Below are 27,795 nucleotides of genomic sequence, written 5' to 3'. Positions count from 1 at the left end.
GTGGGTATCTCCTCCCAAAAACAGATATTTTTGAAAATACAACTATCCCTAAAAGAGAGACCAGAAGACACAGGACAACAGCCAGACTACATCCACACCTGTGAGAACCCAGCACCTGGTGAAAGGGGTAAGATACAAGCCGCAGCCCGGTGGGACCTGAGACCCCTCACCCCAGCTCCTGGCAGGAGGAGAGGAGTCGGAGTGGGGAGGGAGAGGGAGCCCAAGACTGCTAAACACCCAGCCCTAAACATCCGCACCAGAGCGCAGACACACAGTGCATGTGTGGGGTGCTGGAAACTAGGGAAGCAGGACAGTAAGACCTGTGAGCGGGTCCCGAAGCCGGCGCCCCTGGGACAAAGAAAAGCGAGTGCTTTTTGAAAGTCTTAAAGGGACAGGGACCCCAAAGCAGGATGGAAGCATCCCGGGTCACAGTCCAGCAGCTGGAAATTCCAGGGAACTCCGGGCGCACTAACCCCCTGGGCAACAGCTCTGAGACCCCTCATGGAGGAAAACAGTCAAAGAGCTCCCCATCCATTACCCCTCTGGGGCCCCGCCATAGCAGAGCAGCGGCCTGAGGCTGGCCACGCCCACAGCAAGGGAGCTTCCTCCATACTGGCCAGGGAAGATACAGAGACCCAATCTACACGCAATTGCCCAACACAAGCCACTAGGGGTCGCAGTTGTCCCAGTAAAGAAAGGCCAGGAGCCAAGTGGAAACAGTCTTGACTCTCTCAGCTGACAGACGAGTCAATAGCACACCATTGCACCTATCAATATGAAAAGGCAAAAAAATTTGATCCAGACAAGACTAACCCAGACAGCTTCGACATCTTCTACATCTTTCCCTGAGAAGGAACCTGGGGAGATAGATTTAACCAATCTTCCTGAAAAAGAATTCAAAACAAGTCATAACCATGCTGACGGACTTGCAGAGAAATATGCAAGAACTAAGGAGGGAGAATACAGAAATAAAACAATCTCTGGAAGGACTTCAAAACAGAATGGACGAGATACAAGAGACCATTAATGGACTAGAAAACAGAGAACAGGAACACAGAGAAGCTGATGCAGAGAGAGATAAAAGGATCTCCAGGAATGAAAGAATTTTAAGAGAACTGTGTGACCAATCGTAACAGAACAATATCCGCATTATAGGGGTACCAGAAGAAGAAGAGAGAGAAAAAGGGATAGAAAGTGTCTTTGAAGAAATAATTTCGGAAAACTTCCCCAAACTAGGGGAGGAAATGGCCTCTCAGACCACAGAGGTACACAGAACTCCCATGACAAGGGATTCAAGGAGGGCAACACCAATACACATAATAATTAAAACGGCAAAGATCAAAGACAAGGACAAAGTATTAAAGGCAGCTAGAGAGAAAAAAAAGGTCACCTACAAAGGAAAACCCATCAGGCTATCATCAGACTTCTCAACAGAAACCCTACAGGCCAGAAGAGAATGGCATGATATACTTACTGCAATGAAACAGAAGGGCCTTGAACCAAGACTACTGTATCCAGCACGAATATTATTTAAATATGAAGGAGGGATTAAACAATTCCCAGACAAGCAAAAGTTGAGGGAATTTGCCTTCCACAAACCACCTCTACAGGGCATCTTACAGGGACTGCTCTAGATGGGAGCACTCCTAAAAAGAGCACAGAACAAAACACCCAACATATGAAGAAGGGAGGAGGAGGAATAAGAAGGGAGAGAAATAAAGAATCATCAGACCATGTTTATAATAGCTCAATAAGCGAGTTAAGTTAGACAGTAAGATAGTAAAGAAGCTGACCTTGAACTTTTGGTAACCACAAACTTAAAGCCTGCAATGGCAATAAGTACATACCTTTCAATAATCACCCTAAATGTAAATGGACTGAATGCACCAATCAAAAGACACAGAGTAATAGAATGGATAAAAAAGCAAGACCCATCCATATGCTGCTTACAAAAGACTCACCTCAAACCCAAAGACATGTATAGACTTAAAGTCAAGGTATGGAAAAATATATTTCATGCAAACAACAGAGAAAAAAGCAGGTGTTGCAATACTAGTATCAGACAAAATAGACTTCAAAATAAAGAAAGTAACAAAAGATAAAGAAGGACACTACATAATGATAAAGGGCTCAGTCCAACAAGAGGATATAACCATGATAAATATATATGCACCCAATACAGGAGTACCAACATATGTGAAACCAATACTAACAGAATTAAAGGAGGAAATAGAATGCAATGCATTCATTTTGGGAGACTTCAACACACCACTCACTCCAAAGGACAGACCCACCAGGCAGAAAATAAGTGAGGACACAGAGGCACTGAACAACACACTAGAACAGATGGACCTAATAGACATCTACAGAACTCTACATCCAAAAGCAACAGGATACACATTCTTCTCAAGTGCACATGGAACATTCTCCAGAATAGACCACATACTAGGCCACAAAAAGAGCCTCAGTAAATTCCAAAAGATTGAAATCCTACCAACCAACTTTTTAGACCACAAAGGCATAAAACTAGAAATAAATTGTACAAAGAAAGCAAAAAGGCTCACAAACACATGGAGGCTTAACAACATGCTCCTAAATAATCAATGGATCAATGATCAAATCAAAATGGAGATCTAGCAATATATGGAAACAAACGACAACAACAACACAAAGCCCCAACTACTGTGGGATACAGCAAAAGCAGTCTTAAGAGGAAAGTATATAGCAATCCAGGCATATTTAAAGCAGGAAGAACAATCCCAAATGAATGGTCTAACGTCACAATTATCGAAATTGGAAAAAGAAGAACAAATGAGGCCTAAGGTCAGCAGAAGGAGGGACATAATAAAGATCAGAGAAGAAATAAATAAAATTGAGAAGAATAAAACAAGAGCAAAAATCAATGAAACCAAGAGCTGGTTCTTCGAGAAGATAAACAAAATAGATAAGCCTCTAGCCAGACTTAGTAAGAGGAAAAAAGAGTCAACACACATCAACAGAATCAGAAACGAGAAAGGAAAAATCACGACGGACCCCATAGAAATACAAAGAATTATTAGAGAGTACTATGAAAACCTATTTGCTAACAAGCTGGGAAACCTAGGAGAAATGGATAACTTCCTAGAAAAATACAACCTTCCAAGACTAACCCAGAAAGAAACAGAAAATCTAAACAGACCAATTACCAGCAACGAAATTGAAGTGGTAATCAAAAAACTACCAAAGAACAAAACCCCCAGGTCAGATGGATCTACCTCGGAATTTTATCAGACATACAGAGAAGACATAATACCCATTCTCCTAAACGTTTTCCACCTCTTTTACTTCCAAACTCATTCTATGAAGCCAGCATCACCCTAATACCAAAACCAGGCAAGGACCCCACCAAAAAAGAAAACTACAGACCAATATCCCTGATGAACGTAGATGCAAAAATTCTCAACAAAATATTAGCGAACCGAATTCAAAAATACATCAAAAGGATCATACATCATCACCAAGTGGGATTCATCCCAGGGATGCAAGGATGGTATAACATTCGAAAATCCATCAACATCATCCACCACATCAACAAAAAGAAAGACAAAAACCACATGATCATCTCCATAGATGCTGAAAAAGCATTCGACAAAATTCAACATCCATTCATGATAAAAACTCTCAACAAAATGGGTATAGAGGGCAAGTACCTCAACATAATAAAGGCCATATATGATAAAGCCATAGCCAACATCATACTGAACAGCTTTTCCTCTGCGATCAGGAACAAGACAGGGATGCCCACTCTCTCCACTGTTATTCAACATAGTAATGGAGGTCCTAGCCACGGCAATCAGACAAAACAAAGAAATACAAGGAATCCAGATTGGTAAAGAAGAAGTTAAACTATCACTATTTGCAGATGACATGATACTGTACTTAAAAAACCCTAAAGACTCCACCCCAAAACTACTAGAACTGATATCGGAATACAGCAAAGTTGCAGGATACAAAATTAACACACAGAAATCTGTGGCTTACCTATACACTAACAATGAACCAATAGAAAGAGAAATCAGGAAAACAATTCCATTTACAATTGCATCAAAAAGAATAAAATACCTAGGAATAAACCTTACCAAGGAAGTGAAAGACCTGTACCCTGGAAACTATAAGACACTCTTAAGAGAAATTAAAGAGGACACTAACAAATGGAAACTCATCCCATGCTCCTGGCTAGGAAGAATTAATATAGTCAAAATGGCCATCCTGCCCAAAGCAATATACAGATTCAATGCAATCCCTATCAAAATACCAACAGCATTCTTCAACGAACTGGAACAAATAGTTCAAAATTCATATGGAAACACCAAAGACCCCGAATAGCTAAAGCAATCCTGAGAAGGAAGAATAAAGTGGGGGGGATCTCACTCCCCAACTTCAAGCTCTACTACAAAGCCACAGTAATCAAGACAATTTGGTATGGCACAAGAACAGAGCCACAGACCAATGATCAGAATAGAGACTCCAAACATTAACCCAAACATATATGGTCAACTAATATTCGATAAAGGGGCCATGGACATACAATGGGGAAATGACAGTCTCTTCAACAGATGGTGCTGGCAAAATTGGACAGCTACATGTAAGAGAATGAAACTGGATCACTGTCTAACCCCATACACAAAAGTAAATTTGAAATGGATCAAAGACTTCAATGTAAGTCATGAAACCACAAAACTCTTAGAAAAAAACATAGGCAAAAATCTCTTAGACATAAACATGAGTGACCTCTTCTTGAACATATCTCCCCGGGAAAGGGAAACAAAAGCAAAAATGAACAAATGGGACTATATCAAGCTTAAAATCTTCTGTACAGCAAAGGACACCATCAATAGAACAAAAAGGTATCCTACAGTATGGAGAATATATTCATAAATGACAGATCCGATAAAGGGTTAACATCCAAAATATATAAAGAGCTCACACACCTCAACAAACAAAACGCAAATAATCCAATTAAAAAATGGGCAGAGGAGCTGAACAGACAGTTCTCCGAAGAAGAAATTCAAATGGCCAACAGACACATGAAAAGATGCTCCACATCACTTGTCATCAGAGAAATGCAAATTAAAACCACAATGAGATATCATCTCACACCAGTAAGGATGGCTACCATCCAAAAGACAAACAACAACAAATGTTGGCAAGGTTGTGGAGAAAGGGGAACCCTCCTACACTGCTGGTGGGAATGTAAACTAGCTCAACCATTGTGGAAAGCAGTATGGAGGTTCCTCAAAATGCTCAAAATAGAAATACTATTTGACCCAGGAATTCCATTTCTAGGAATTTACCCTAAGAATGCAGCACTCCAGTTTGAAAAAGACAGATGCACCCCTATGTTTATCGCTGCACTATTTACAATAGCCAAGATATGGAAGCAACCTAAATGTCCATCAGTAGATGAATGGATAAAGAAGATGTGGTACATGTACACAATGGAATATTACTCAGCTATAAGAAAAAAACAGATCCTACCATTTGCAACAACATGGATGGAGCTAGAGGGTATTATGCTCAGTGAAATAAGCCAGGCGGAGAAAGACAAGTACCAAATGATTTCATTCATATGTGGAGTATAAGAACAAAAGAAAACTGAAGGAACAAAACAGCAGCAGAAGCAAAGAACCCAAGAATGGACTAACAGTTACCAAAGGGAAAGGGACTGGGGAGGACGGATGGGAAGGGAGGGATAAGGGCAGGAAAAAAGAAAGGGGGCATTATGATTAACATGTGTAGTGTGGAGGGGGCACAGGGAGGGCTGTGCAACACAGAGAAGACAAGTAGTGATTTTACAGCATCTTACTATGTTGATGGACAGTGACTGTGAAGGGGTATGTGCGGGGGACTTGGTAAAGGGGGGAGCCTAGTAAACATAATGTCCTTCATGTAATTGTAGATTAATGATACCAAAATAAAACTAAAAAAAAAAAAAAGATACTCCACATCACTAATTATCAGGGAAATGGAAGGTAAAAACCACAGTGAGATATCACCTCACACCAGTTAGGATGGCCAGCATCAAAAAGACTAAGAACAACAAATGCTGGCGAGGATGTGGAGAAAGGGGAACCCTCCTACACTGCTGGTGGGAATGTAAACTAGTTCAGCCATTGTGGAAAGCAGTATGGAGGATCCTCAAAAAAGTAAAAATATAAATACCATTTGACCTGGGAATTCCATTCCTCGGAATTTACTCAAAGAATATAATTTCTCAGATTCAAAAAGACATATGCACCCCTATGTTTATTGCACTATTTACAATAGCCAAGATATGGAAGCAACCTAAGTGTCCATCAGTAGATGAATGGATAAAGAAAATGTGGTACATATACACAATGGAATACTATTCAGCCATAAGAAAGGAACAAACCCTATCATTTGCAACAACATGGATGGAGCTGGAGGGTATTATGCTCAGTGAAATAAGCCAGGTGGAGAAAGACAAGTACCAAATGATTTCCCTCATTTGTGGAGTATAACAACGAAGCAAAACTGAAGGAACAAAACAGCAGCAAACTCACAGACTCTAAGAAGGGACTAGCGGTTGCCAAGGGGGTGGGATGGGGGAGGGCAGGTGGGGAGGGAGGGAGAAGGGGATTGAGGTGTATTATGATTGGCACACATGGTGTGGGGGTTATCATGGGGAAAACAGTGTAGCACAAAGAAGGCAAATAGTGACTCTGTGGCATCTTACTGCACTGATGGACAGTGACTGCAATGGGGTATGGGTGGGGGGACACGATAATATGGGTGAAGGTAGTAACCACATTGTTTTTTCATGTGAAACCTTCATAAGAGTGTATATTAATAATACCTTAATAAAAAAAAAAGATGTTATTCAATGACCAATAAATATGTAGAGAGATGCTTACCCCCAATAGTAATCAAGGAATGCAGATTAAACCACAACAAGAATACCACTACACACCACCAGATAGGCTAAATTACACAAACTGATGATAACAAGTGTTGACACGTCACAACTGCTTGGGAAAACAGTTTGAATTTATTACTAAAGTTGAAGACATGCCCCCTATGAATCAGCATTTTCATTTCCAAGTATATAACCACAGAACTGCATGCATATATGTACCAAGTGTCATGTACAATAAATTTATAGCAGCTTTACTCATAATAACCCCAAACTGGAAACAACTCAAATGTCCATAAACTATAGAATGGATAATGAATTTGTGATATGGTCACACAAAGGAATACTATACCAATTAGAATGATAGACTACTGTTAAACTCATCAATGTGGATGAATTTTACAGATATAATGTTGATCAAGAGGCAGATTTAAAAAAATATATATATATATGTGTGTGCATATATATATATATATATACACACACATATATACACTGTTTGAATCCATTTATAACAAGCTTAAAAACCAGGCAAAGCTGAACTATATTGTTTACGGATACATGCCTAATGTGTAAAACTACAAAGAAAAACAAATAAATGAACATGATAAAAGTTAAGACAGTAGTTACTTTTGAAGGGGGCAGGGAAGGGAACAGTGATTAGGAGATGTGATAGGGACTTAGGTGCCAGACACTGTTTCCATTGATATAATGTTTCCATTCTATTTGAGTGTTGGTTACATAAGCATTTAGTTTGTGATAAGTCACTGAGCTATACATTTTGCTTTGGGTACTTGTCTATACCTGTACTGTATTTGAAACAATTTTTTTCTTGAAATATAGTTTATGTACAATCTTATATTGGTTTCAAGTATATGAAATGATTTTTTAAGTTAACCCAAGTAATTTTTGTTTGATTAAAAACAATAAGACCTTCCTTTCAGAATAACACAAGAATGAGCCCATGGTTCACTGTTATAAGTAAGATACAACTTTGGATTCATGTATACTATAGAAGTTTTCTCACTTTAATAAAAAGATACAAAAAATGATAACACATTAATAATAATATGTTAATATTAACTAATGACAGCTCCATCACTCTTAAAGATCACTTATTTTCATTTGTCAGTGCTCCAATAGGTACTATTTCTTCCACCTTACCTCTTCAATGGGTAGGTCCTGGAGCTGTGGTAAAGAGCAAGATAGGATTCCAATAAGGAATGGAGTAGGTGAGCACACAATGTCGATCATAGATGCTGGCAGGACTGGGATATAGGTATGCTGCCAGGTGAATGGATACAGGGTGGCAACCACAGCATGGCCACATTTTGACAGGGTACTAGCCAAAGAAAGCAAATGGTGTCATGTACAGAGCAACATATGAAAGTGTTTCAGATATTATGTTACAGAATTACAAACTGGTGCTGGTTAGTGATCACAGATGAACAATTCTGTGATTAATCGTTAATTTTTAACATTGTACTTGTAATTTTAACTTAATACTAAAAATCTTTGATTTCAATCTAGTTCTTTTCTACAATTTATATCGCTAAAAATTGGTGTATAGTTAGAAAAGCAATACCAACCTTTAATAAGTTTATGCAAAACACATTTAGTAAGGTAAATTAATAAAAACCCCAGAAAGTCACTGCTATAGCCTAATACAAATAGTTTTTGGATTATTTACCAGTTGGTATCCATGTCACTATAGCATTAGGTATTTGAGATCCTACAGTTTTTTAATGTGTCCCAATTTAAAAATAGTAAGAATAAGTAAAAAGCTAGTAGGAAGTGACATATTATACTTATCTCTCACCTGAGGCTGTTGGCAACAAATATTACCCTCCTCTCCAAAAGGAGAGAGGCACAGACCCGGATGAGATGAGACACACTCAGGCACTTAAAGAGACATTCAAAGTCAACATGTTCCAGTCGGGAATCCAATGGTCGGCAGAGTTCAATTGACTGAAATACAAAGATTTAAATCAGGGCACCTGGGGTTGGAAAACAATCCCTAATGACACCACCAATGGATCCTGTTATTCTTTTACAGGTAAAATTCAAGAAAAAGGGTCTGCTGAGAACAGTTTGTGAAGCTGCCTGCACTAATCTCAAAACCTAACACCTTATTTTTGTGTCATAAATTTCTGGTACAATCTGTTATGCAACCTGACAATAGTAGGTATCTTCTTCATTTATCATACTGAAACTGTCATTAAGAAGAGGCTCAATCTAGGAATGGCAGAAAACCTCTGGTTCAACCATCTCACAGATTAACTGGCTATTTCTCCAGTGCCTTTTGGAACTAAACCATATTCTGCACAGTTTATAGAAAAGGGAAAACTATGCCTTGAGGCTTCTGGAAGCTCTATTAGTATAAAGCCTGCTTTTTGGCAACTATCAAACCTTTTCATAATGAACAACTTACCCCATCTCCAGCCCCAGGGAGATAGCTCTTAACTGTGATTGTGCGTCCAGGAGCTGGGAAAGGAGCTTCCATGACACTTCGCATGAAAGGGTAAACCAGGGCTGGAGACATTTCTCTTCTCTTCTCCACTTCATCCAGAATCTACATGCATAAAATATGTTATTAGGGATTCAGTTGAAAAACAAAAGAATCCTATTAAAGAACTGCCAAACTTGGTGCACAAACTTGAAAATAACACCAACAGATTTTAAGAGAAGGAAGCTTTTGCCAATGAATAAAATTCATTAAAGGTATTGTATCTCTTGGGGATATCTTTTCATCCCCAAGAAAAGTTATTAAAATAAATCAATTGATTTTTAGAAGAGGAGACCCTTTTTTTCCACTAAGGTAGAGGCAAAGAAGATGTCATGGACAATGACATCCTGCAGTTTGGTGTCCAGGAAAGACATGAAACACGATCAGCTTCAGACAATGTTCTCCTTTGAGTTGGGAGGTTTAGAAAACAAAAATGAGGATGACGTGGCAACTGCACCTGGATTAGAGATCTAAGTTTAAGCCTTCAAACCTGTGGTTCTAATCTATTTATGGGGAACCCTTTCTAAAGAAGTATGTTAAAGCCTATGCCACTTAATATTGTCCAGTGAAGTCATCAGAAACACACACTCAGAGCCTGGAAAGAACACTACTTTTCAAAGGGCCCATTCTCTACTCACCTTTGAAAAAAGGTTGAAGCAGCCTAGGCGACTGACCATGCAGTATACCTCAGGGAGTCTCTTTCCTTTGCCTTCTGGCTGGAAAAAGAAAACAACAAGCAAAAATTAATCAGCACAAGGCTTTACTAATTTGGACTATTAAAACTCTTTTAATACTCTTTAGTACAGAGTAGAAACCAAGGCCCTTATCCCCAATGGACACAGAAAGATGGGAAAATGCTGAAAAATGATAGCATGATTTATTCCAGGTTCAGCGGAATAAATCCACTAAGAAGAAACTAATTCTGAGCTTCCTTGATTGGCTCACTGTACTCCACTCCTTGATATACCCAGACTGATATTTAGCCACTATGTCAGTGGTTCCTTTGTCTATTATAAAGAAACAAATAAAATAAATCCATACCTTTTTATTCTGGAACACTCTGAGGAACCCCACCCAGCTTTGCTCTTACTGTTTAAAGCTAACACAGCTTCTTCAGTAAATACAGAAATCATCAGGCGGCCCTCAAACTCATTCAGAGACAGTGTTTCTCAAGTTCCTAGTTTGACTGTACTATTCCTGACCAACCCTGCCTGTAGCGCAAGTCTGGTACTTACCAACAGCTTCTTACAGTAACCAAACCACCGGCTCCCATCTTCACCAGTTAAGACAAAGGAGAACGTCTCACTGAAAAAACAGTCAACAGTTTGAGATCCAAACAACTGCTATGATATTCCTCATTGAACAAACAACTGAAAACTAGAGTCCAACAGCAGTCATTCAGTGATGTAAGAGGATGCATTAATACTACATGTACTGTAAGTCACAGTCCTCCTGAGAGAATGTCCAGGCCTTGAGAATACCTTGCCTTGTACTAGAGTGAGAGAACAGATACAGGATGAGCTGTTAATGTCATGGCCTCCTTTTACTTTTTTATTTATCCAGTCTAGCTATTAAGTCTATTTTCCTTCTGTTGAATGTCCAACTTAGTCAAACATACAGGTGAACTATAAGGGATTTTGATAAGCTGTTTTTCCCTTCTGAATTCTTCTATTTGGTTCTGAGAGGTCACATGGAATAGGGATAGGAAAGGGTTATATCCTTAATTATAAAAATTAATAGGAAAGTTCTTGACTCGTTAGAAAGGCAGGCTAAAGACATGCTTAGATTATTTACAAAAAGAAGACCTGAAGATGACCAATAAAGAAATTATTAACAATCAAAGAAATCCAAATTTGAACAATGAATACATATGTCTGTATATGGCCAGAAATAAAGACTGGAAGGGAATATGCCAAAATATTTACAGTGGTTATCTCTGAGTAACCAGCATGCCAATAATTTCTAGTTTCTGCTTTTTATTTACTACTCTGTTTTCCATATATTCTATAAAAAGCACACAGAACTCGTTGGGGGGAAAGCCAACCATGGAGCAGCCAAGCCAGTATGGAAGAAGCTCCCTATGTGGTTAGGACTGACAGCTCAGAGATGAGAGTGGCGATCAGGCTAAGCTGGTCATGAGAGACGGCAGCTTAGTCTGGTGGCAACATGAGCTGGAATGGCAGAGCAGCTACTTAGATAACACCTGCAGCTGCCTTCCAACAGGTCACTGGCATGTGACATAATGTACATAATCATGTTTTTCGGCCTACATCGCATGATCAATGCTTACAGCTTGGAACAAAGCAGTTATATATATATATAAAGTAGGATTCACAGATGATGATGCTTTATGAACTGAGCATGGTTAATTTCCTCTAGATACCAGGAAGCAATTCTTTGTACTTCCCTCCTCAGTACACTCACACCTGCCAAATGGAACCTCCCTTTGTACAAAACCTCCCTTTATCCACAGGGGAACATATAATCTGGGCTGGGCCTCTTCTATCAACTTGAAGGAGAAAAAAGATGCAGACATTTCTCTGTTTTATCTCTGTTTCTAAGTAGTTCCTAAGTTCAAGGCCTTTCTCCTCTTCTGTCCACTTGGTGGCATTCCTGATTGTATGTAAAGTGGAACCTTTTTTTCTGAAGAATTGGCAAACTTGTTTTCCCTTTGATGCTGAAATTATTCAGTGCTTTTCTTTTTTGAGTCCATGTAGGAAATGTAATTCTGTTTCTTCCTTTCCTCCCACAGCATCCCTGACCTGCCACAGTGTCCACACGGCTTCACTGCTGGCCATACCCCTTTCTGAAATATTCTAATTCACTTTTGCAGTTCCAACAAATAGAAATCAGATAAAGTAGCCCATTTACCTCTTGAGGTCTGAGGTTGGCACCCAGTCATTTGAATCAGGAAAACAAAATTTGGGGATAACTTTGAGCCTCTCCTCAGTGTCTCTGGATTGCTTAAAGCCATGGTCACCCTGAAAAAGACAGCACTATAGTTGATTAATACTCTCTGTAAATGGAGAACAGATATTTAAAAACTCTGCCTCGTCTTGGGAAAAGAGGTCTCTGATAAGCCTGAGTAGTCATCTCAGCATGGTTTTGTGCTGTTTAACAAAACAAGGAGGCTAAGACTGGTCACCACTGACAATACACTGAGAACATAGTTACTAAGAATAAAGAATTCTATTTTTACATAGAAATGGCACTTATGGAGGTCCTATAATCTGATATAGGAGATATGACTGAAAATAATTTATCTAGAGGTAAAATATGAATTCAGGATTCACACCCTAGTGGGAACTCAATATTTTTATGAATCAAGGGGCATAAAATAAAAATCTAATCTGTAATATACTGGTAACAAAAACCTAGTGAGGCCGAAACACTCTCTAATCAATAATCAAAGATGTTTTGAAAAGACAAATGAATGTGATTTAGAAAAGATACTGTTTTTAAAATCCACCCCCTGTATAATCATTTCCCTTAGCATATAATCTCTGCTACCTAACTACTGGTTTGCAACTTCCTGTAAAATTTTAGCATGGAAGATCTTTTTGTACAAACCTGGTACTGTACTTTAAACAACAGTCTAAATTTAGTTAAAGCAAAAGTTTAAGTCAGTTTATACTAATTTAAAAATCAGTATAAAAACAAGCAGATAATAAATGTAATGATTGTTTTCATGTAACTAATTTGAATGATCTATCCTTTAACTTCTAAAACAAAAATGCAGTCATTCTGGGTCACTTGAGTATTAAGCTCTTTTTAATTGAAGTATCACTGATACACAATCTTACATTTGTTTCAAATATAAAACACAGTGGTTTACCCATATTATTAGATTTATACCTCCACTAGTGCGGTTACTATCTGTCAACATAAAAAGTTGTTACAGAAGCATTGGCTGTATTCTCCACACTGTACTACCACCCCCATGAACAACTAACATTGTGTGTGGTTCCTAATTATTGTGCCCCTTTATCCCCTGACCCCTTGGTAACCACTAGTCACTTCTCAATGTCTATATGTCTACTGTTTTGCTCATTCTGTTTTGCTTTGTTTTTATATTCCACAAATAAGTGAAATCATTTGGTATTTGTCTTTGTCTGCCTGGCTTATTTCACATGAGCATAGGGTATTAAGCTCTTAAGAAATGGAAAAACATTCTAGTGAAATTTAGGTGTATCAATAACCTATTATTTTTATGTTGTTAGACGATTCACATCTTCATTTAGGGTTTTCCACAACAGAAAAGGGGGCCTTGGTCAGCTCTTCCTCTCCCTAACATCTGGGTGCCTAACATAACAAAGATGCTAAGTGGCTTCCTTAGGGAGAGTCCTTCATCACTGCCAGAGCCAAATGGCTCCTTTTCTGGTTCTGAACCCATTAATTCAGACTTTGTTGAAAACAGGGTCAACCTTGAGATTTCTCTCTTCAAATGTTAAGATTGATCAAATGTAGGAAAAAACTTAAGTTCCACCGAGTATCATAATTCTTCCAAGTGGTAAAGATACCTCAAGACAAATGCTGGGCATAGAAGCCACAGGGCATAAATATGCAAAGAAGTAAAAAGCTAACCTTTTCAAACAGTAAGGCTTCTCTCTCACTTACCAACTTTACATTTCCCTGTATGGCCCCGGAAGATGACTGGTTAGCCAGAGACGGGTAAGATTCCTCAAGGGAGGAACAACCTAAGACAGGCACAGTCGCAGGGGGGCCATCAGGTGAGAAATTGGGGATCAACAGAGGTGAGGCTTAGAACCTCACCCCCCCTGTTCTGAGAGAAATCTTCTGCATACGTGGATGTTTTATTGCCCTTGTCTAGCTTGGATTAACACATAGTCTACAGGCACACACCTGATCATCTACATTTGCTCACTTACAACACTAAACTATGTTTTCTACCTTTATCTTGTATCTACCTACCACTTCAGCATTTTATTAAAAATAATAATAATAAAGAGAGAAATGTGGTATCCACATATAAATCAAGTATAAAAACCAAATGAGTATTCATATTTGAACTGACTGTTTATAGTTCATAATGCATGAGCAAAACCGAAAGTTTCTGTGATGACTGCCCTTGTACTGTTCACTATGTAACTTATTCTTTATGTAAGAATTTGTTCTACATGTAAGAACTTGTTTGTTATGCCTCAGAAGATTGGAGACTGACGAAAATTAGGCTTGGGGTGTATTAATGATTGTGCATTGAGCATTGACTCCCCTATACAGAATTTTATTGTCGTTAACAACCATTTGATCAATAAATATGAGAGATGCCCTCACACACACACACACACAAATAAATAAATAAATAAATAAAAATAAAAAAATAAAAAAGGACAGACTTCCAATGGTAAAAGAAATAAGTAACCGGGATGTAATGTATAGCATAAGGAATATAGTCAAGATATTGTAACAGCTTGGTAGGGTGATAGCTGGAACCTAGAATTATGTATATGAATGTTTTATCACTGTGTTGTACACTTGAAACTAATGTAATGTAATACTGTGCGTCAACTACCCTTCAATAAAAAATAATTATTTAAAAAAAAAAAAAACTTAAGTTCCTCTTCATGGGAAATCTGATTCCTCAAGACTGTTCTTGATTATGTTATTTTAGATTCTTTTTGGCACTGTGTTATAGGCCAGTACTGCAACCAGTAACTGATGCTGTACTCTCAGGGCACACTGAGGAATTCTATAAGAAATTAAACATTGATTTGTTTACAGGAGTGGTGTTGTTGAGGACTTATGCTCCATTAGGCACAGGGATTCTGAGGGACAAGTGCAGACCCTCACAGATGCCCAGGGACCCTGGACCCAAATCTGGTGCATAAGCAGCCCACCAGCTGTGGGGTTTTCCCTCTGGGCAGCCATAGGACTAAAAGTATCTGTGTGTCATGATTGGGGGTGGGGAAGCTGAGCCTGGCATCTCCCCTTCCCATGGGCCCACCGCTATAACCCACAGAAGCTGGGCAACCATCAAGGGGCTGTAGCTTCCATGCAGGGATGTGCTTGGTACTTGGACTGGGGATGGTGGACAGGCTTAACCTTAACCCAAGCCACCTATTTAACACAAGCAGCACTGGCAGACCAGGGCAGGGAGGGCCTCCCTATGCACTACCTGGAGACCCTGCAGGGTAGTGCTTGCCAGATCCTGACCTTCTTCATACCCCAACTCCTGCCAGGAACAGAGGACAACTAGAGAATCCATCTTGGAGAGGCGGCTGGAAGTGAACCATGCATGAACCAAGGCGTTAAGACCTTGGCACATGTCCCAGTATCCCATCAGACCTCACTTACAAAACACAAGCTCAAAGACAAAATTACTAAGAACTGTAATGTTCACTACAGAGAACTAAACCCTTGTATGACTGCATTGGTCACATGCCCATGAAGTCAGTCCTGCTCCTTGCTCAGCTTCAGCCAATTCCTGCCACTTATGAATGTGGGCTGTTAGCACTCTTTCCATTGTCTCAGGAAAAAGCAGAAATACAGATTTTTATGTGAAATTTGATTTTTAAACAATGGCAACAAAAATTTATTTTTATTATTTTTACAAAAACACTATGCAAACCAAAAAAAAAAAGTCTTTGGGCTCAATTTGCTGGGAGGCCACCAGTCTGCGAGCCCTGATGTAATGATCAGTTTTCCTATTTGCATTTGCCACTCTAAAGGGTAGAGCCGCATCTGAAGTCTATGTTGTAAAACACTGAGGGCATGGACCAAAAAAATCTATTTTAGTTGTATTCTCAGGACCTAATCTCAGCAAATTTAAGTAGGTATTTAAGAAATATTTGATTAAATGAATGAATTAATCATTTTTTTGAAAAGGTAGAGCAAATCAAATAACATTGTTAATGATAGCTACCATTTATCAAGTGCTTACCATGTGACAAGTAATAAATAATAAACATTTATTTTTCTGCCTGTTCTGCCACATTTATTACTGCCCTCATTAAATATGAGAAAATTGAGGCTTTGTAACTTGCTAAAGGGCACTTAATGAACAGCAAAGCAAACAACAAAAAGCCAACTCAGATAATGGATTTTGTTTATGCCCTTGGCTGCAGCTCATGCCTGACATAAGTTGTCATCAGAGTCACTCACCGGATCCTACAAGAAGTGCATTAGTAAAAGCTGACTGAGATAACAATAAAGAAGAAGAAAGGAAATAAAACACACAGAGACACAGACAGGACCATTCCTGAATGCCTCTTGGCCCCCTGCACCTACCTTGCTAGGGAACTGTTGTATGATCTGGGGAATGTAGCTTATTTCTAATGGCTTCTTTTGTAGAGACACCACCACGAAGAGTTCAAAGAGCTGCTGCTCCTGTAATTCAATAAGATCTCGCTCTAGGGTCTGGTAGTGTGGATTCCTCTTGGAAGACTGCTGCAGCTGTGCTAAGCGCTTGTGGCAATCTGCAATGAGATCAAGGAGCGCTGTTTGTCCTTTGCGGCCCTGTCTTCTCTCTGGCACCCCGAGGTCATGAGCCGTGTGGGACTACTCTTCACTCAGTCACTGCTGAATGAATGTTGACTAACCAATGTCTGCCACACTCACACACACACACCTGTTAGGGCTATGACACACTCGGGGGATAAGTGCAGACTCCCACAAGTGACCTGGGGCCTTGTGGTGGGACCGACGTTCAGTGGCCCAACTGATACTCTATGTATGTCCTCATACATACCCTACAGTATCCTGTCTTTTATGTCATAACACCAGCACACGTGGAAAATGTCAAGTAAAAGTACTCGCCTGACAGCAGATGTTGGAATCATAGGTGGGGGTGGAAGATCTGATGAAAGAACCGAATCTGACAGAGGGTAAGTACATAAAGGGACAAGTCTGATAAAACTAAAACAAAAACTATCCTACATTAAAGAAACGTCTTTTGCCTTTCTGCCATGGACAGAATAATGGACATAAGCTTTTATCAACAAACGGTGCTAAATGCAAGGTGATATAAAATGAAGTAGGAGAAGACATCTATTAACAGACTATTTCTCAAAAGAATGAAATTAAGGAAGCATACTATTTGAACAGTATGAACAACACCACTCAAAACTGGATAGCATTTATCCTTTATTTTAATTTATCTCCAAATTCTGAACCATTAAGGGGAAGCACAGTACTTGCAAAAGAAAGTCTAAGTGTCCCAGGGATTTTCTGTGTCATTCTGAGCCAACGACTGAAAGACTCATCCTCTAACTGTTTGCTTTTCTTTTGAGATATGAGTCATTCTGCTCCTAAAGAAATAATACTACAGATCAAAATATTAAGAACACTTAAAAAATTCATCTTGGAGTGGCTCCCCAGAATTATCCAGTACATTCAGTGCTCTAAGCAAAGCTTTCCTTACCCTGAATGGCTCAGTTCAAGTCAAGAAAATTTTAAGTCCTGTTTCTCAGTAGCAGCAGAACTAATTAGTCATCTTTACACATCTGGGCTGAACCTGGCAATGACTTAGGTTTCACCTTCAGTCAGGCTATAGAATCAAACATCCAAAGCAATTCAGGCCAGTAAAGCACATGACCATTAATCATAAGTTCAGAGGATCAGACTTAGAATTGCCCTGTCCTCAGCTTTGATAATTCATTTCTCCAACTTTTCCCATGCCTCAGTATGTCAGTCAATTAAACAGGAACCAAACAACTTGCTATGAAAATCCATTAGATGAAGGAAATGGAGCACCATGCAGTGTTCAAACAAACACAGCCAAAAATTCAGGGCATATTCTATATCCTAACAGAAAATAAATGGCTCAATAATTTGGAATATAAATAAATGCCTATGAATTAGGAACAGATCAATGTTTCCTGTCTCAATGACAGATATATCAAAGTTACTTAAATACTTACACTTGAGTGACTATGAAAGATCAGATATTTAATGCTAAGTATTTGTGTCAGAGGATGAGAGGATGTGTCACACACTGTTCTGGCTGCTGGGAAACTGCTGCACATATGTCTGAACATGCAGCTCTGCCGCTCCCCTGAGAACATTCCATCTTAGGAGCACACTGGTTTGCCTCACTCCACCATGGGAGATTTTTAAAGCTGTGAAACATCTGACAGTGGACTGATTAGTGCCCCAAATCTCAACAGGTTCTTGTAGTGAAGAAATCACCTAAAAAATGAAATCTCATGTGGGAAAAACATGCTTAATCACACAGGCAGGTGTCGCTCCACCTATTACCATGATCACCAGGAGAAAGGGAGCAGCCCATTGACTCACTCACTCTTTGGCAGATGCTCGGCATCACTTTCGTTCCCACTGGTTTCGCCTGAAAAGAAAGAGTTTCCATTTGTAATGTCCAACAGTTAAGAAGTACATGAGGATAAGAACAATGTTAAACTTCCATGGACCTGGGGACTTGGAGGAAGAAATAATATGGATGCTAAGCCTTAGTTGTATCTCCAAACCACTTAGTTATATCGGGAGGGAAACTACTCTATTCCATCTTCTTCCCACACCCTGCGCCCCTCCCTCACCTCCCCTCACAGTCCCAAATTCTAGAAATTAACAGCATTTCAGACTAGTTTTAAGACATCTACTTCAGAGTAGATTCCACCTCTACATTCATATCCTTGCCTTTCTATTCCAGAACACCAACCTGGCTATACAAAAATCTCAACATGGAATAAACTATTAATTTAGAATAGTAGAAAAATATAGGGCTGAGAGAGATTGACAAGTAAGTTTATGAAGTAACATTTGACCTCTTTTATGATGCTTCTAAGCTAACTCTAGGCCACACTGAACTTTCCTGTATTCTGAATTCTTACAGTACTCAGACTGCTTTGAACTGCTCTTATTTTCTCCAATCAGATTTAAGTATCTTGAGGATAAAGGCTATGCTTTTACACGAGTGTTTTATACCACAATGCTAGGCACACAGGCAATTTGCCAAAAAAAAAAAAAAAAAGCTTTTTGAACAAGTGAACAAAAAATTTCTAGATTAAGTCTGAAAAGTTAAAGCGAAGTTTAAAAAAATGTGAAGAAGGGAAAATCTTTGTATGTACCAGGAAAAAACAAGGCCTAGGAGTCATAAATGAAAAATGTATGTAAGCTTGATTATATAAAAATGTAAAAATTTTTATCTAACCAAAAAATCATTAGTAAATTAAAAAGGTGAACAATAAACTCGAAAAATATTTATAATACATGTTATAGACACAGGCTAAATTTCTTAATATCCAAATAGCTGTTACAAACGAGTAGGAAAAAATTAGGCACAACAGAAAAACAAATAAAGGCTAGGAAAAGGCAATCCATAGAGATTTATAACTGTTGATAATCATGATAACTGTCCAAATTCATAATTAAAGAAATGTAAGTCAAAACAATAAATAAGATACAATTTTGAACATGACATTGGTAAAAAGAATAAAAACAGTGTTAGTGAAAATTATGAGAAAAAGTCACTTTCAAATGCTGTTCATAGAAACATAAATTGTTATATAATCTGTGGGCAATTTGGCAGCAGCAATAAAAATTTTAAATGTATATGTTCTTTGATTAAGTCTGCTGCTAGGAACTTATTCTACATCAATATACAAAATGTATTCTTACCAATATACAAAAATATAAACAAAAAGATGTATATTGCAGCATTGTTTGAAGAGCAAAATTATACACACACACACACACACACACACACACACACACAGAATTTAAATATTCGCAGGTTAAATGTTAAAACAACCAAAATGTCTACCATCTAAATAAAATCCTTTTACATTTATACAATGAAACAGTACAGCTATGTGGATCTGTGTGCTGACAGTGAAAAAGTTCCGAAATATATTAATTACATTTACTTGAAAAAAGCAAGACATATGAAGTCTGGTATAAAACTATTTGGATAGAAAAAATATTTGCATGTGCAATTGTCTGGGATTGGTGGGAGGATGTTTGGGAAACTGACTTTTCATTTAATATTATTCTTTACAATTTTTTGCTTTGCTCATTTAAATTTTATAAGGGCTAACAGAACATTAAGAGAATACTGCCTTTTCATAAGATAAGTGGAAAAGGTACATAAGAGATATTACAGAAAAAGTAGCTATTTTAATATTGTGTACAATATAGGTTTTATAACTTCAAATTAATTACCCTGACAAAAAGTATACTGGGGCTATAATACTGTTGTATGAAGGAATAAACATTTTGAGCTCCTGAGTACTATTTGTATATCCTTAGCACCAGGCATCTCTTAGGAACCTCTGAGGTGTCTGAAAAGAAAGAAAAAGAAAGGGAAAAAGGAGGGAAAGTAATACAACTGGAATAGACCTTGTAAAAGATCATTTAAGTGGCTTTAATATATTCATATCTGTGGGTTTTGATGATCCGCATTCCAAGATACTGAAAGAAGGTTAAGGGGTTTATAAGCCATTAGGGAAATCTACTGAGAATCTGTAAGGATCAGAAAAGTACTAGGTTGTTCCTTTTTTATGTGACTTCAACACAAAATTATGATAGAATTGAGGAAAGGCGGTAAATCATTTTGTAACACCTGATAACTGAAAGTTAAGAAATGTTTAGGTTGGAATAGATTCAGTAAAACCTAGCATGTACTGACAGAGTAGATTAATGTAATTATCTGGCTCTACTAGTTATTGTTGATACACAGACAAAAGCTTAATAAGGAAAACAAAAATCTGAGAAGTGTGACTATGGAGCCAGGAGATCCTCAAGCATGAGAGAAACTGTTCTGGTCCACTGGAGGAGTTGGTGACAGCGACCGGGTAAATGCATATTTTCTTTGAGCCATGCAGAAGGAAAAACTAACTTGTAGGAATGGGTTACAATTTAGGGACTGCTCCTCTTATTTTTTTTCCTTTGGTTGGCAATTCATCCTGTTGAATTTTTTTTTTTTCACTAATGATACAGTGAAAAAAGGATTTGGCTCTTCAAAAACTTGTCTTACAGCCAAATTTACTTAAATGTTCCTAATCACAAAGCATAAGGCATACAAATAAAATAAGAGATCAGTAATAACCTACTTAGAGTGGCATGTCTGGAGAACAGTTATCAATAGCCTGCTGTTATTATGAGAAAATGATAATGCTTTCTAAGAATTTGTCTTGACTCCACGGTCTTGATATTTTATATAATTTGCAATTTATAATTTACTGCCTTACTATAAAATAGTGGCAATAATATCTACCATATAAGGTTGTTAACAAATTAATGAAAATGCATCTGAAAGGACACAGCATACTTATTTAGTATCAGTTTTCATCTTCTGTAACTACTTCTGATTTATACAAAAAAAAAAGCCTTTGACAGTATCCTTTTTGAAGATAAGGAAACACATGGAGAGGAGATTAAAATGCTAAGAATCAAGCTTTATGAGAAAAATTGAGAGGAACTGTTGGTGATAGAAAAGGGGAAGACTGTGGTGCCATGCTCACTGACTCAAATCCATGCGTCTGCCTCTGATTCAGCTCCTACCTCTGTAAAATTAGGGTAGTCCTTACCTCCTAGTGTCATATGTCATACATGAGAAAAAGATGTAAAGAAACTATTACTTCATTCAATAAATGGTACTTGTTATTAGTAACAATAACTAAACATATTTCTTCTGCAGAAGACTGAAACATGTTTTAATACTTTTGAAAATATGAAAATTTACATGTAAAATGGTGACAGGTTGATTTTAAACATCATAGAAGAAAGAGTCTTAAATTGTAACAGGGAGGATTTTATTTTCAGAAAGTAATTGTAAGAGTGTAGAATAGATTTTCAAGAGAAATTAAGAAATTTCTATCTTTAGAAATCTGCAAAAATATAAAGCATTCTTCTCTTATGTGACTTGGCTGTTGTTTCTCATTTATGAATCTGATAGACAAAAACTACTAAATTCTGCATATTCTTTGCCAGACAACTAAGTTAAGAATCTTGCATAAGTTTCAGAGAAAATACTAATAATTCACTATGGATGTGGAAGATTTAATTGATACAATGTAAGTTGTCTCTAAGTATCTGAATGATAAAACTACCAAACTTGTTAGATGACTACATGGTGAGTACCACATACCTTCAGTTTTCATTTTTCCATTGGAAGTGTCCATAGTGATAAATGACTATATGTCAAAGTAGGACTACAAAATAATAATGCAATCTGCCTATGACAATTAGTCTCATTGGTTTAAAATTATATTTTAATTTATTTACATATACATCTAATAGGTATTACTTGGAACAGAACTAAATAAAAGGGATTTGAAGAAGAATGAAAAATAGCCCCTTATGCTAAAGAAGTTTATATTTAAATGGGATAGACAGAAAAGTAATCTAAAAATCATAATTTATGTCAAATATTAAGTTATATAATGATTCTTTCCTCTTATGGTGATAGCCATGGACAGCTGGAACAATTCTTACCTTTTGAGGGAGGCACATCTTTTCCAGCATAAGGGTGTAACTTTACCGTCTTTTTCCCTCTCTTAGATTCAAATATGTCATCTATTTTCAATATAAGCTGAAAAAAGACCAGACAAGTACAAGCTGAAACCAATACCAACAAGCTCTGTAGCTTCATGATATTAATTAGTGAGTCTTATAAAGATCCATTTTACAAATAAAAATCTTCATTTCTCAATCTTGAATATAAAATGATCTTTAGTTACATGATATGTTGTCTTAATACAAAGTTCATGTAACAGTGGGTAAGAGAAATGGGAAAGGTACCCTTTTCCCAAAGAACCCAGCACAGGCTCCTTGAGAGATTCCTAGTCACACCACATCCCAACATACAGGAGACGTGGCTATTAGCTGCATTCCTTATAGTGACCAAGCCTTTACTACTGGACTCAAGTTTTCACTTGCCCAGAGTAGGAAGTGGAATACTTACTCACTTGGAGAACAGGGTGAGGCTCAGTTATTTTTGTTCCCAGGAATTCTTTGCAAAGAGAGAATCATGCTTAGAAAGTTTTTGTCAAAGGGAGTACTCTGCTACTGGGAGCACTGATGTTATAATTTATTAGATAAGTAAAAATAGGAGACTCTCAAATATGCTCAAACACAAAAACTGTGCACCACTTAATAAGCATTACTCATTAGAATTATTTCTTTGCTGCTGGAAGGTGTGTGTGAAAGACACACACACACACACACACATGGGTTAAAAAACGGGAAAGAACCAAAGCTGATCAATAGCCACTTTTAAAAGGAGGACTTCATTAGTTTTCCATATATATTTTTCTTTTTTCTTAAGATTCCAAGATGTTTCTTAATTATTAATCCTTATTTAACATATCTAATGCCCAGAATTGCAATTGTTAGGAACATCATATAAGAGGATAACCAACAAAGTTGCTTGAGAAAAATGTTGTTTTTTGTTTTGTTCTTGTTTCTCTAGCAATCCTGGCAATCCATAGGCAGTGAATCAGTCCAGTGCAAGAAAAATAACATGTGAGAAACATGTGCTTCCAATATGCAGATTATTCCCACATTTTTGGATGAATCTGTTCAAGTGAAAAATTACCAATGTTCTTAAATATCACCACTATAAAAAAACAAATAATAGAATCCAACATAAAAGGGCATTATTAGGGGCTATAGGAAAGATGTATGAGTAAACATGTATTTTGGGGACATAATGGTTAAAGTAGTGCATTTATTAATGTGCATTTGAAAAGTATACTCAAAGTATATTTAAATATTTTAAGGAAAGGCAACTATCTGTTCTAGACATATGAGATAAAGTAATAAAATTTTAATTTTATTTATGAGCTAAGGAGAGGAGCCTACATTTACTTTCTAGTTGCAGGAAATACTGTAGAATATACCTCCTAAGAAATGATAGAAACCATACTGCTTGTACACACTTGACATGAACAATATAAAACACCAGGAAATCTACTGTAGCAAACAATCCTACATGGGCTTCTGCAGCAGGAAAAGAAAGCAAGGGTGGGGATGAGGCATATGGACTCGGTCAGTGATTTTCAAACTATGAAACCAGTTTTCCTTCCAAGGATAGCTCTAATCATCAAAGGGGAAATAAAGGAAAACTGCTTTCCTCATGGGATGTTGTTCCTGAAGGAATTCCAAAGCCAAACTTAGTAAATGGGGCATCCTAAAAGGATTTAATCCAAGGACGATCACAAGTAGAAAGCTAACAGTCTGTTCCTGCCTGACAATCAAGGGTTTCACCATTCTGCACCTCACAGCACCTCAAACAAACCTTTGGGAAAACATTAGAAAAGGAAAGGTTGGATCGTGTCACCCACAGTCACGGGTGTTCCTTCGAGTACTCGGGATCTTTGGTACATAAAATACTGAGGCATGAAACGAAAGCACTGCATACCTCCTCAGGTCTCAAACTCTACCATCCTTAATTCCTAAATATGTGTTAATGCCATGTTAAGAGCCACACCTTAAATGTAATCCCTTATGTGTTTGTGTTCTTGCCCTTGCAAACACATGATTTCTTGTTTCTTGTTTCTGGGCCTTATGGGAGGCTAATTTGTTGTGCTAGCAAAGATCTATCAAAGGAGAGAACTACTGTAGAATACCTAGCAATTCTTTAAATCTCTGATTTTCAAATATTCTTCACCATACACAAGAGAATAAATAGCTAAAGATTTTTTTTCCCACTGAAAGAGATCAGTATAGTGCTTTTTAAAAACAGTGTGTCTTTACTCTTCACATATTGAAGAGGGAGGGGCAGGAAATAAATCAGAATTAGAGTGATTGTGGAAGAGAATATTTCCCAAGGAACCAATCAGCAGTTACTAAATCAAGAAACAGCTGTGATTTTTGTTTAATGTTAAAATCAGGTACAAAAGTTGTGTGCTCAGTGAATACATACAGCTAATTCAGATGGGATTAAGGCAAGCAATTCTAAATGATCTGACTTCTTCATTCTTCATAGTAATCCTGAAAATATTCTGAATTACGAAGAACAAAGTAACATAAAGACTTTTAAAATATTTTATATAATTTCTCAAGTACTTCTCTTTAAAAAAAAAAATCCGTCTACAAATAGTCCCAGTTTCTCATTTTGGTTTCAATGGCTTTAGTTGAGAGAGTTAACAGACATGGCTTTTTCACCCTTGAGAAAGAAGTCAGTTATTTAGTATAATTGCTGATAATTTCAATTCCTAAGTAATAGTCAATATTTTTTTCCTTCCTTTAAATGGGAAATTTTGTCCCAAAGTATGGCATATACTGTGTCATTACTGAAAATATGTAAACTCAGGAACAAAATTGAATTCACTCTGGCAATTATATAAATGAGTGAGAATAACAACACTGAATGAAGCCAGTTACTAGAATGGCCTTTTATATGAGATTCTAGTTTGAAACAGGCAGCTGATTCTAATGGGAACTAAGGTAACTGAAGTGAAGCTCTCCATCTAAAATCAATTTTCCAAGTCCATAAAGAACCCTTGGAAAAAGCCATTTATGCATTTTTCTTGCATGAGCAAAAACTTAAACTTAAGGCTGCTTTCCAAATATTTTAACTCCAGTAGATCAGTTCTAACCTATTATTATTCACTGCAGTCTAAAGTTTATTCATTCTCATTTATGGAAATGCTGAAGAATCAAAGATAAAAGTACCAGAGTCCTTACCCTTGGAAGATTTTTCCTTTTCCTGTTTACAACTTCTCCAGCTCGGAAAAGCTTCCATTCAGTTAAAGTGACAGGCAAAGTGGTGTCCTTTGTGAACTTTGACCGTAAATAAGCTTGTGAGCTCTTCAGTTCCATAGTCTTTCGGTGAAGGAATTGAGGTTTGTGAGGAAGCTAAACCAGAAAATGTACTGGTAAGGATCATTTAGTTACTGCCTGAGTTCTCAAAGTCAAAGCTAACCCAGAAAAATATTTCTTCCCTTAAAATTATCCCAAGTGAGGATACCATAATTTTTTTTCACTATTTGTAAAGAAGTTTCTCAGGTTTTTAATCCCAAATTCTTCTACTATAGTGTAATAAAGATTCCAGAAAATAACGGCTCAGAGTCCTCATTAACTCAAGGCAGCCTCTGCATCCAGGGCTGGTGAATGCTTTCAGGGATCAGACAGATAATTTAGGCTGATGTGAACTAACAGGGAGATGTGGTAGCTGTGGTGAACTGAAAATGTACATATGTGGTGAATATGAAAGTGTACATATTCAAATTTTTGTGAAGTGCTAAAAACAAACAAGAAAAACCCCAAACGAAAGAAAACAAAAAGCTGTATGTTGTCCAACCAACAAAACCCACATTTCAATGTCTCTAAGTTTTGGCCCTAGTTAAACCATTTTAACCTTTTTGTAGGGGTCATAAACAAGGTTCTAATATTTTCTTCTATGAATTCTCTGGTTATACCTTGGGTACTCTGAAAGCGCTTTTAGGGGGTGGCAGCTTCCATGCTGAAGGGGATCTCCACAAGGGTAAAGGCTGCACTGGGATATCTTCATATGGATTTTCTTTGTTTGGATCTTGAAAAAATAAGTTTAGAAGAACATAATTAAATGGAAACAAAGTGACTTACATTGCTGTAGGGATGTAGGCCTCAAAATCAATTGCACTTGAAACTTATAAACCACTCAGGTATCCAACCAAGCTAAACGAGTTATCAAGATATGACATTATCAACATCTACTTCTGAAATGAGCAAGCAGTCCTTCTGAAACAAGCAGTCCATTCAACTAGTGGTCAAATCCACTAAGGAATAAAAGAACTTACACAATAAAGGTTTCCATCTTAGAAAAATCTAGAGCAAGATATGCTTGACTGTAAGAGAAAATACCATTCTATAGTTAAGGGCTCTATGAAATACATACTCATTAAATTTAATTGCAAAGTTTGTGGACACTTACATATGATATCCTCATAGATATTGTCCTCAGACTGTGTGTAATAAAGTGCTGAGCCAGATTTTCTCCTAAGTTCTTCATGAATAGTCTGTGAGTTCCGATTTCGAAAGTGCTGAATATCCTCAAATTCAAAGGATTTCCTTAAGCAAGGAGACATATTTTTAAGTTGTATCTTTTAAAACTCTAATTCTCTTTAAATTGGTATGATAGAAATTAGTAAGTAAAGGACCTGTGTGCAGAAGTAAAAGGTGCTTTATCAGATATCTAAGAACAATAGACTGGTGCCCTATATGAACAATGAGAAAACTGGGCTTTTAGTCTATTACACTAATGTTCTTCATGAGGTACCTTTATTAAATTAAATTCACTCTCTAATGAATCCTGAGGCTAAGGCCAGCATGCCTGAAGTGAAGCAGAAAACACTTGCTTGCCTACACATCCTTAAAGATATAAAATGAAAGTTTTTCTGACGCTCTTATGTCAGTAGATTGTCTACTTCTACTATTTCCTCTTGTACATATCTCCTCTTCAGGTCAATCAACATCT

General features: G+C 37.4%; 1 protein-coding gene across 4 annotated transcripts in view; it reads right to left on the bottom strand.

Moving 5' to 3' along the window:
• Nucleotides 1–27,795, bottom strand: part of DENND2C (DENN domain containing 2C) — a 97,635-nt gene that overhangs the window by 24,908 nt on the left and 44,932 nt on the right. For all 4 annotated transcript variants that reach the window (XR_008997081.1, XM_036923375.2, XM_036923376.2 and 1 more), the window contains exons 3-14: nucleotides 27,253–27,389; nucleotides 26,759–26,871; nucleotides 26,025–26,195; nucleotides 22,830–22,926; nucleotides 18,679–18,723; nucleotides 16,668–16,855; nucleotides 12,291–12,400; nucleotides 10,655–10,724; nucleotides 10,058–10,135; nucleotides 9,345–9,485; nucleotides 8,733–8,881; nucleotides 8,078–8,255 (exon numbers count right to left, since the gene is read on the bottom strand). Coding sequence is in view for 3 of the 4 variants with exons in the window: in XM_036923375.2 (XP_036779270.2) it covers nucleotides 8,078–8,255; nucleotides 8,733–8,881; nucleotides 9,345–9,485; nucleotides 10,058–10,135; nucleotides 10,655–10,724; nucleotides 12,291–12,400; nucleotides 16,668–16,855; nucleotides 18,679–18,723; nucleotides 22,830–22,926; nucleotides 26,025–26,195; nucleotides 26,759–26,871; nucleotides 27,253–27,389 (1,477 nt within the window). In the remaining variant the exon portion in view is untranslated. The remainder of the gene's footprint in view (nucleotides 1–8,077; nucleotides 8,256–8,732; nucleotides 8,882–9,344; nucleotides 9,486–10,057; nucleotides 10,136–10,654; nucleotides 10,725–12,290; nucleotides 12,401–16,667; nucleotides 16,856–18,678; nucleotides 18,724–22,829; nucleotides 22,927–26,024; nucleotides 26,196–26,758; nucleotides 26,872–27,252; nucleotides 27,390–27,795) is intronic.

The sequence above is a fragment of the Manis pentadactyla genome, chromosome 4, assembly GCF_030020395.1.
Source record: "Manis pentadactyla isolate mManPen7 chromosome 4, mManPen7.hap1, whole genome shotgun sequence".
In the NCBI taxonomy this organism is placed as follows: domain Eukaryota; kingdom Metazoa; phylum Chordata; class Mammalia; order Pholidota; family Manidae; genus Manis; species Manis pentadactyla.
Note: the sequence above shows the minus strand (reverse complement) of the source record. Positions and strands in the feature narration are given on the sequence as shown.